Source organism: Myotis nattereri (assembly GCF_964212035.1).
Source record: "Myotis nattereri genome assembly, chromosome: X".
In the NCBI taxonomy this organism is placed as follows: Eukaryota; Metazoa; Chordata; class Mammalia; order Chiroptera; family Vespertilionidae; genus Myotis; species Myotis nattereri.
In genome coordinates this window covers 8304738-8316407 of record NC_138078.1, presented here as the reverse complement: position 1 = coordinate 8316407, position 11670 = coordinate 8304738, and the positions used below count along the sequence as shown (strand labels likewise).

Here is an 11670-nt window from a genome sequence, read left to right as displayed (position 1 = left end):
AGGCTGGGCTGAGGGACAATCCTCCCCCCCCCCCAGTGCACAAATTTCATGCACTGGGCCTTTAGTTGGTGTATATGTTCCATGAGGGCAAGGGTTTTTTGTTTTGTTTTGATTTGAATGTTTTGTTTTCTAATGTTTCCCCATTATCTAGAATACAAATCAATAATCTTTTTCTCAAAAAGACCTGAAGTATGATCTTTAGTATATCTTCTGATTGTTTGTTGTTTATTTGTATGAGAGGTATTATTTTCTGTATATTGATTTTATAATCAGAAGTGTATTAAAATTCCTTATTATTTTAAGTTTTTTAGTTCATTCTGTTGGATTTTCTTTTTTCTTTTAATTGGGATGGACATTGGTTCTGTTGGGTTTTCCAGGAAAAAATATCATTTTATCTATGAGTAATAGCTTGCCTCCTCCTTCCCAATTTTTATGCCTTTTGATTTATTTCTCTAGTTTAATTATTTTTGCTAAAATTTAAAAAATATGGATGGTAATAGAACTATCCTTGTCTTGTCCTTGTTTTAATGGGGATACTTCTAGCATTTTCTCATAAATCATAATACTGACTTTTTGGTTTATATCCTATCATGATAAGGAAACAAATTAATCATTTCTTATTTTATTAACAGCTCATTTAAAATCACGAATAGATGTTGAATTTACCAAATACCTTCCCTGGTTTTATAGAAAGCATTATCTGTCCTTTTCCTTTGATTTGTTAAACTTCCAATTTTCAGCTTACTTGGTTTTCCAAATAAGTTTTACAATTCCACACTTATAAGGTAGAATCAGTCACAGTCTCTAAGGAATTAGCTCCCAGACCCACTGTTGTTATAATCATAGTTTTAGCTATCACCTTAAACATGATGCCCATGGTCTGTTTCACAGTTTAAATTCTCTTGGATAAAATTTTCCTGAGAAAGACTCATTTTATTTTTATTTACCACCCTCTAGAATTCTATTCTCTAACATTCACACTCCGAAGGCTACTGCCAGCTCCTCATTCACTGATTTCCACTAATTTCATGGTGGGAAATTCTGATCCATTGAGTATTTGTTCTTTCTTTGGAAAGCAGTGTGTTTGCAGTGCCTTTGAGTGGTGTTTCCCACAATTCCTTTCCCTGTATGCTTCCAGGTTGGGGTTAGCCACAAGCTAAAAAGATTTAAAAGTTTAGAAGTTAAGCAGCAGCTCTGTTTAGCAGCTGTATTTACAGCTCAGTTACTGGAGTTCCAAGCAGGTTGTCCCTGCCCCACTGGCTCACCTTGTCAGTAGAGGGCAGTACCTGGACACAAAGCTCATTCAACTCCTGACAGGTTCTCTCCTTAGAGTTCTGTGGGACTAGTGCCAGTGCAATGCCATGGCAAAGCCAGCTTCTCCTGAAGATTACTCATGGCATTGAGGCTGGAATATGAGACAAGTGCAGGATCCAGTGTATCTTTACTTTCATCTGTGCCCAGCTCACCTCCAATTGCCTTAATACTCAATATAGAATTAGTGACTTTTCCACTTTTATGGGAAGCAAATAGGACTGAAAATTGGGACATTTTCCCTTATACTTAACTAATTTTCACTGTGTGCATGTCCTCAATGACAGTTTATATGCATTGCAATGAATGAAACATGTACTACTTAAATATTTCCGTGAAAGGTTTCTCTTAGCCCAGTGATGGTGCCAGCTTGCTGTAGTGATGTTATTTCTACATTAGAGAGGCACCTACCAATTAGACTTTCTTCTCATGAAGCAATAGAATTGCATTTGCTTCATACTGTAGCCCATATTTTCTGCCACCTATACCCTCTGAGGAATTCATCCTCTCATGGTCAAAACCCTCTAGGTTCAATTCCCAGCATGTCTTAACTTCAGCACTATGCACACTTGGGGCCAATAATTCCTTGTTATGTGGAACTGTTTGGTAGCATCCAAGACCTTTACCCACTAGATCCCAGTAGCACTCCCCACTCTGAGTTGTGACAACCAAAACATTGCCAAATGTACCGTGTGAGGGGAGGGGGGACAAAATCAGCCTTGGTTGAGAACCACTGAGCATTGTGATTCAGACGCACTTGGACATGGGCTTGGGGGAGGAGAAATATCACAAGTGGAGACCTTAAGTGATGGTGGGAACAATCTGAATACTAATGAATAATATTTGGGAAAGAGAATAAAGAAGCAATAAGGATTCCATAGGGGCCCCTATGCCAAGTCATCACTGCTAAGTGAGATAGGCAAAGATGGATTGGGATGCCATCTTTTCTTAAGTACTAAAATACATATGGATTCTCTCTGTTTCTTTGTCTTGGCTTCTCCAGGGGAATAAATAAGTTGAGGCTGAGGGTTACTAATTATGTTCATTGACTACATAAAAGGTGTTACAATGGAAAAGTAACCAGTTGCAAAGTAATTATGCAAAAACAATATTGCTTTTGGACTTTGGTTTCCAGAAATAGGACAAAGATTCCAGATTGACCCTCCTGTTGAAAACAACTTAACATATGGAAAAGTCATCAACCTCATTAGTAAACAGGGAAGTGCAAACTACAACCCCAGTGAGACATCACTACACATCAAATGGATTGGACAAAAATTAAAAAATGAAAAAGTATCAAATGTTGGTGAAAGATATAGATCAACATTCTCTCACTGTAATGAAGATTAGTACCACCACTTGGGAAAGAGTTAGATATCACCTAGTAAAGTTGAACATGCACAATGCCCAATTTTACTACTAGATATGACACTTAGAAAACCTCTTTCACGGGTGAAGCAGGAGATATGTACAAAAATTTTCATAAGTGCATTACACAGCTCAAATATTAACCAAAGTAAAGTGGATCAATCTATTGTGGTTTATTTATACATTGGAATTCTCATTGCTACACAGCAACAAGAATGAACAAACTAGAACCACATGGGTCAATAACATAATAGAAAACAGAGAAAGCAAGTCACAGATGATTACCTACAATATAGTTCCATTTATGTAAAATTCAAAAGCAGGCAAAACTGGACAAAGGATTAGATTGTTTAGGAATACATTTCAAGTTGGAAAAAAGAAAAGTAAGAAAACAACTAACACAAAATTCAGAATAGTGGTTACTTCCGAGGTTGTGTCTTGGCTTGAATTGCTATAACAAATTGCCATAAACTGGGTGGCTTAAACAAAAAGTATTTATTTCTCACAGTTCTAGAGGCTGGGAGGTCCAAGATCAAGGTGGCTGCAGATTCCATTGTTGGTGAATCCTCCCTTCCTGGCTCATTGATGACTGTCTTCTCATTATGTCCTCACAAGATGGAGAGGGCCAGCTGTCACTAATCCGATCATGGGGGCTATACCCTTATGATGTAATTACCTCCCCAAAGACCTAACATCCAAATACTATGACATTAGGGCTTTAACATATAAATTTTGTGGGGACACAATCATTCAGTCCATAGCAGGTAGAAAGGGGTATACTTTGGGGGAAGGATTACTGAGGGTTACTGAGGTATCGGCAGTGTTCTATTTCTTAATTGATGTGTGGGGCCATAGGTGTTCACATAATTATTTTTCAAGCTCTACATACATATTTGATATGCTTTTTTGTATGCAGTATAGATTTCAGAGCAAAAAATGGAGAGGTGATATAAAAATCCGTCTGGATAATCTCAATGCATTGATGTCCTGAAATTTCTGACTCTGTTTATTATAAAAGAAACAAAATGAACCTTAACCCAGAAAGGAAAGACCAACCTGATTTTGTCAAACTCCTGTTTTTCCCTGCTAGTCTTGTGATTAAGGATTCTCATTCCTTGGAGAATCTAAAGGCCCAAAGATACCAAGATACTTTATTCCTAACTTGTTGGCCCACACATGTGGGGAACAATATCTTGTTCACCTGTCTATTGCCCATACACAAAGCCAACCTGCTTGGCTCCCTAATAAGTGCACAGAAAATTGAATAAAAGGGCCAAATTGTGGAGAGAGACTTTTTCTGCCCTAGAGGTCCTTCTCTCTCCTTCTCTACACCCAGCTCACTGAGCTGCCCACCCTTCTAAATTCATGGTCACAGCTTTGCCCTTCTACAAGTTCTTCTCAGATCTCTGTTTGAAACAAACTCTTCTTCCCCTGTTCTCCCAATCTCATTTCTCAGTTTCCATTTGCCCATTCTTGAGTATTAGGGTATACCGTTCAAAGCCACTTTTCTTTGCCACTTCTTTGGTGCATATCGGGTTGATTTATAGAGTGATATGATGAGTATCTCATTGGAAATGAAAAGAAATGTCATCATGTGTCTGTTTTACCTTGCTGCAAAAAGATGTCTTAAGGGAACTGCACTCTATCATCTTGACATAAAAATATTCACATCAACCTGGGAGGAACTTGTCTCTTCCTCATCTTTGCTCTTAGCAACTTCCTGTGTATGAGACATATACAGAAGGTAGGTGATGGCGCTCTCTGAGGCCCTTGGAGAGTGCTATGTAACTTGACTTCATAGGGAATATGCCTGAAAGAAGGAGAGGACGAGGACAGGTCTGCAGTGACCTGAGCACCCCTGGCCCTGGTCCTCACCTTGAGGCATTTTTCACAGTTGTGGAGGTTACTCTTTTTACTGCAAGACATGATGACTGTGGTTAGGGACTGCAGGCAGGAGGGCACATGATGTGAGGACCTAGAGGAGGACAAGAGGGTATGAGCCCCTTCACCAGGGCAGTGCTCTAGGATCACTCAAGATCAGCCTGTCCCCTGAACACCCTATGGAGGAAGTTATAGTGGGCCTTAGGCCGCAGCCCCGCTTGGGGCTGTCTGCAGTAACAGCAGGGGCCGGTCAGTGGGGATCCTCTCTTCTGGAGTTGCAGCCTCTCAGTTTATAGTCAGCACCATCATATCAACTGTTGGCAGGGCCTGGGCCCCTCCCCTCCACTGTGCTGAGGTTGACAACTAAAATCTGTCCTTTTCCTTCTTGGGGTCCCCTAAGACAGTGATGGCGAACCTATGACACACGTGTCAGAGGTGACACACGAACTCATTTTTTTGGTTGATTTTTTTTTTGTTAAATGGCATTTAAATATATAAAATAAATATAAAAAAATATAAATCTTTGTTTTAATATGGTTGCAAATATCAAAAAATTTCTATATATGACACGGCACCAGAGTTAAGTTAGGTTTTTTCAAAATGCTGACACGCCGAGCTCAAAAGGTTCGCCATCACTGCCCTAAGAGAAAGAGAAGGGCCACCTCACTCCACCACTCCTGCCTGAGGCCACCCAGGGCTGACAGTTCAGAGGGGGCGCTCTCTGTCCTGGGCCCCCTGGAGTGAGTTCACTAGTCTTTGAACAAGACCCTTACCTCCCTGCCTTCACAGAGAGGGAGTTTGGGGTGCACCACATCTGGCTACCCTTGCTTGCTCCTGGGACTGACAATAGGGGTTGGGCTCTGGATGCCCCTCCCACTTTTGGAGACAGGCCCCCTGGTTAGCACTCAGGTTCTTCACCTGGACTCCAGTTAGGACCCAGGACTCCTCTCTTGGCAGAATTGGGACCACTCCCTTAGACCAAGGCCCTCCCCTTCATGAGACCTTCTGGGCACAAGTCAGGTCACAGCTCTGTCCACTCTCCCAGGGCTGAGAAAGGGTGTGGCACTGGGCAGTCCTCTTGGTGATGGGTAGAGTGATCTCTTCAGTCCACATTAAGTGTCCCTATCTAGACACCTGACCAGACCTGGAACTTCACTCTCCACTTTCTTTGAATGCTTGCCCTCAGACCAAGTTCCCACCTTCTGGATTCCCCAAAGAGAAAGTCAAGGTGAGTGTCTAAGGCTGTAGGGGCCTCTGAGGGTTATAGGGGCCTCCTAGGGCTGACAGCAGGGGATGGACTGCTTGGGACCCCACTGATATGGATCAAAGCCTGGGACTCCTCCCTCTACTCGTCTGGGTTCATCAGCTTCACACGAAGGTCCTCACCTCCCAGAGTTCCTAGGATGGCTATCCCTGCCTCAGACTTCCTATTTGGAGAAAGGTCATCTGTATTTTTTTTTAGAGAGATATTTTAAATTGAGATAAAATCCAAATAGCATGAAAGTCAAGATATTAATTGTTCTAAACTGTACAATTAATTGATTATTGGTATATTCACATTGTTTTGCATTCATTATCTTTATCATCATCATAACCTAATTCCAGAAAAATTTTAAAACTCGAAAAAAGAAATCCTGTTTCTAGCTAAGATTCTAGACATTTTATATAATCAGAAGCTTAAAATATGTGGCATTTTCTGTCTGGCTTCTTCCATTCAGTATGTTTTCAAGGTTTTTCCATGTTGTAGTATGTATCACTACTTTATTTTTAATTAATTAATTAATTAATTTAATCCTCAGCTGAGGATATTTTCCCATTGATTTTTAGAGAGAGTGGAAGAGAGAGGGAAAGACAGAGAGAAACATGGATGTGAGAGAAACATAGATGTGAGAGAAACATCTATTGGTTGTCTCCTGCATGAGCCCGGACCAGGGCCCAGGCTGAGGAGGAGCCTGCAACCCAGGTACATGACCTTGACCAGAATCAAACCTGGGACCCTTTGGTCTGCAGGCCAATGCTCTATCCACTGAGCCAAACTGGCTCGGGCCACTTTATTTTTTAATGGGAAGGTCATCTCTTCAGTACTCAGAGCCCTCACTCGGACACCAATTAGGGCCAAAACTCCTCCCTCTTTGGGACTTGGCCACCCCTTACACAAGGCCCACTGTCCCTGTGACTCTCCAGGCAAGAATGAATGGCTCCTGAGCTGAGGGCTCTGCCCTGGACATTCTAGGAGTAAGAACACGTGAGGCTTTGTATAAACCTCTCTGCTGGTGGGGGTCCCCTCATGTCAGTCAGAGTCCTAACCTTGACTTCTGTTAGTTCCTGGGTCTCCACCTCTGCAGAACTGGGGCCACCCCAATTAGACCAAAGCTCTCCTCTCCCTGTGATGCTCCAGGTGGAAATGAGGGTGCTCCTCGACCTGACAACTCTCCTCTGGGCTTCCCAAGTTACCATTGGGGGTGAGGGTATGTGTGGAGATTTGTGGGTCCTGCTGTGTTCTGGAGTGAGTGGTTTTCTCATTCATCCACCATTCTCACCTTGACACCTGAGCATTTTAGTGCCAGACTCAATCTTGGGATGCCACTCTCAGCTGCTCCCCTTAGATCAAGATCCTCACCTTCCTGGGACCACCAACTTGGAAGTCAGTGTGAGACAGGGCTATCCACAACTGTTCCAAATCTGCAAGAGTGGACAGCCAGGGCAGGACTCTATAGGACCCCATTGTTCTGGCTGGGTTCTTCCCTCATTCCAGATACTCCCTTTGAAGTCTATCAGAGGCTCACACTCCTCCCTTTATTGACCTGAAGTCAACCTTCTTAGAACAAAGTTCTGTTCCTGAGAACCCTGAAGAACAAATGGATGATCAGTCCTACCTGGAGCCCTACAGGTCTGAGGGCAGTTGTGGGTTAGTCTCTTGAAACCATCTATATTCTAGGGTATTGATTTCACCAGTCCTCCTACATAGGGATCCACTTTTTTGGCTGCTGCTTACATTCAAGGCTTCCTGGGAAATGTTATATTATTGCAAACTCAAGAAGTTTTCCTGCTAAAAACCTTGCAGATAGAATCGGTGTCACAGGAATGATGCCAGATGGGGAAACTATAGTTCAGGGCAAGAGAAAAAGCTAATCTCTTCCTTCTCTTCACCAACCAGATTTAGCCTCGTACATAACTTTGGTTCTAATAGATTGATTTTTCTACAGGGCAGAAGTGGAGACCCACGATTTTGTGAGTTTCTATCTTTTCAGATGATCTGACATTGCATATGTAGGTGACAAGTACTGTCATCAAATATTTTTCTCTTTCTTTCTTTATACTACCCATTTATTTTGCTATTTTTATTGTTCTGGCTGTGTATTCCAAACAAGTAGTTAGTGCAGAGCCCTCTTTTTATTGCCTGAGAAACATCCCAAGTAGTAAAAGGACATATGAATTATGACATACAGTATCTGCCTTAGGCTGAGAGGAGTGGGGTAGTGTGGGCTCTAAGTGAATACAGACCACAGGTTTAGTACTGGCTCTGCCACTTACCAGCCATGTGAACTCAGGCACATTAGCAGAGTCCATGACCTTCAGGTTCTTCATGTGTGAAGCAAATTTGCTAGGTCCTGACTTTTAGGACTTGCGGGTGTATGGAATGCATGTTGCGAACAGCACAGTGTCTGGCAGGTATTGAAATTTAAAAAAAAAATACTCTGGTTTCTCATCAGATCGCATAAATCTTTCGCCTTTTGAAATTAAAAAAAAATATGGTAGTTATTACCACAATTATTTTGACATCATGTACCACACTGGAATTTTCTTTTTTCTAATTGAGGATGGGTCAGAGACTATGCAATATCCTAAGACTAAAAATAACCCCAAATCAGCTGCTTAGTAAATAAAACTAATTAATATTTCCCTATGATGACCAGTCATTTGATGTGGGCATGAGGTAGACTTCCTCCGTTAAATGCACTGTGAAGCTACTAAAGGAATGCAAAGGACCAACAACCTTCCTACCCCATAGCTGCCCTTGCATTTAACCCATCTCCATTTTCATTCATTCCACCACCACCAAAGATCTAGACCTCACTTAGAGTTTGCCATATCACATAGAAGAGTGCCATACTTGGGTTCCCTTTTAATGGAATGGTCTAGGTCCCCCCCACCCCCAACTCCCAGGCCCGGACAAAGTGGGCCAACCCAGTGATTGCTGAATATCACCCTTATTTTCAGAAACTCTGGACACAAAGTCCAGAAAACACAGTTAGTGCACTGTGTCCACCTGCATGGGAACAGAGCACCGGAGTCCTTCCAATCTTGCCCCAGGTGAGTGAGGATTTCTCTTGGGTTCACCACGTCTCTGAGGAACTGTGAAGAGCAGTGTTCCAGTACAGGCATAGTCTCTAGACTCAGGCCCACCATCTGAGAGATCTGAGAGCCTGGCCCTGCTCACCATTTTAATAACCTCATCTAACCGCTGGTGCAGCCAAACTTAAAATTCCCCCCATGGAGGACTGGCAGTTTCCTACCTTCCCAGCTGCCTTGTACTGGGGCCTTTATGCTGGACTGCTCTTGTCTGGAACCTCCTCCCTCCTTATCCCTTCTGCTTATTGTCCTTCAGGGCTGAGTGTGGCTCATACCATGCTCCGTACATGACAGATCCCCCTGGGCTCTATAATGCTATTGGCAGGGGCTAAGTTTTCTTTGTCCACATATCCCCAGAACTAGCATGACACCTTCCAAAGAGCAGGCACACATTTCATGTTTGGGGAACAAAAGAGACAGTGCACAAGATTTCTCATTTATGATGATTTAATTTCTCCCACACTCTTGAATAAGTTAAACAGTACAGGTATATCTATCTTTTAATTTCACCAAAAGAGAGAATGAGAAAAATAAATTAATCACCTTTTACTTTTTTTTTTCACTATCTCATTATCCCAACTATTTAACTGTGGGGTTCTTTCACATTTTAAAGAAAATTCCTATCCAATGCTCTGTATTCTGGTACTGGGTCACAATACAAGATGCAAGGGTTTTTCAAAATACAAAACTATTACTCTCAAACAGGAATAAATGTACGAGCCATATTATTCTAAATCTTAGATTATGAGTCTAAATAAGCCTTTTTAAAGGGAACACATTGGAAAAACAAGGAAAGGTGAATCTGTAAGTTACTTATGAAAACAGAAAACAAAGAAGAGATACATTGTGCTCTCTCGAGCTCCACCTTTCCCCCACTAAGAAGATTGACAGCCCTTCTCAACTTCAAGGTGAAGACTCTGCCTCAGACTTCACTAGCGCTGCTGGCAGGAGCTGCTGGCAGGAGCTGCTGGTCATGGCTCTGGAGTGGGCCCTGGCTGCTGCTTTGACTCGGGCTCTCTCTTCCTCATCTCTCAAAGCCTCCTCATACTGGGTCTGGAAGCTGCTGGGGAGTGTATTATTGATTTTAGCCCAAAACTCTAAGACTTTCATCTTGCTGGTTTCAGCGTAGGCTTTTGGGCCCCACCGGAATTCGTAGCGTGGAGGATCACTGTGGGGCACCTGACGGTACTCCAGGAACTTTTGCTGCACCAAATCTATGGTGATGAGCTTCCTGAGATCCCCAAAGATGAAGTGCCCCCTCTCAGCATAGTCCCCCATCATATTCAGGAATTCCCATATCTCTTCTTCAGTGGCACTATTGCCATTCAAGAAGATCATGCCCAGGAGAGGCATCAGGATGCCATTCTTGGGAAGGACCATGCTGCCATCACTCCGACTCTCTTCGTTGTGAAGATCCAGTTGGCTGACAAGGATATAACGGTGACGACTGGGGTCAACTTCTTTCAGGTCGAGGCCAAAGGTCAGCTCCATGCGCTCAGAGGCTCTCTGGAGGATTTCAGGAAAGTGCGCCTTGTACCTCTTGTTGATAACCTTCAGCATTTCTTCTTTTGTAATGGGCTCTTTCATTTCATACTTATACAATAGAGCCTTCACTAACATGCCTACTTTACTGGCCAGAAGATCTTCCCTAGAGCTCCCTGAGGAGGGCGGAGCCTGGGGGGAACTTGGCCTTTCCTTCCTTTGGCTCTTGGCACCTTCACCAGAACTCTCACAGGAAATGGTTGCAGCAGGAGAATTGGAGGCCAGGCCTCTCTGAGACTGCTGGGGAGTGCCTGCAGCAGGGGAACTGGGGGGACTATCCTCCAACATAAGAGAGGGGGACGAGGGAGACTCTTCTTCCCCTGCGGTGGTGGTGTGAGCAATCCTGTGACCCTGGTCTTCGCTTTGAGCCTGGTGCTGGCGTTTCTCACGGGCACGAAGCTTACTTTTCTTACCACGAGGCATGGCTGTGGTTAGGGACAGAAGGCGGGGGCGTGACAGGCAGTTACGTCACACAGTCACCTGGAGGAGGAGGATAAGAGGGTGTGAGTACCTTCCACAGGGAGATGCCACGGTGGCTTTAAGAATGCCCCTCCGGAATAGCCTGTGGAAAGGTGTGGTAAGGAAGAAACTGAAAGCTCTCTCTAGTGGGAACATAGTGAGTGAGGCAGGAAGGGACATGAGGCTGGAGGGGTCACTGGGGGCCAAACCACAAGGGTTTTTTGGTAAATTATATTAAGGAATTTTGATTTTGCTCTAAGCTCTAAGGATACTTGAAAACCGGAAGAAATTTTGAGCAGGACATTCTATAAAGATTAGAGAATTAGGGAAATGAATCAGGTGACTATCATTATAATTCAGGCAAGGGACAATTTTTGACCAGCAAAGAGGAGTGGCAGTGGCATTTCTCCAGATGGGTAGGACTTTGAGATCATTAGGGGGAGAGGGGAACTCAAGATGACATTTGGGAAAACTGGGCAAATGATGGAGTCATCTAAGAATTGAAAAGAGCAACAGAGAATTACCTACGTGATGTGTATAATTTACAGAAAATTAAGTATAAAAACAGCAAAAGACCACTAAAAAAAAAAGAAGAAGAAGAATGGCCCTAGCTTGTTAGGCTTGGCGGATAGAGCTTTGGCCTGTGGACTGAAGGGTCCCCTGGTTGATTCTGGTCAAGGGCACATGCCTGGTTGCAGGCTGATCTCCAGTAGGGGGCATGCAGGAAGAAGCCAATCAATGATTCTCTCATCATTG

At 43.2% G+C, this 11670-nt stretch overlaps 1 protein-coding gene across 1 annotated transcript; it reads right to left on the bottom strand.

Annotated features, from left to right (window-relative positions):
• Window positions 1-9816: 9816 nt before the first annotated feature.
• LOC308511097 (melanoma-associated antigen B4-like) lies at window positions 9817-10878 on the bottom strand (the record flags this gene model as incomplete). The annotated part of the gene is made up of 1 exon (XM_081081108.1): window positions 9817-10878. The coding sequence occupies one exon, from the start codon at window positions 10876-10878 to the stop codon at window positions 9817-9819; it is 1062 nt and encodes a 353-aa protein (XP_080937234.1).
• Between the last annotated feature and the right edge of the window lie 792 nt (window positions 10879-11670).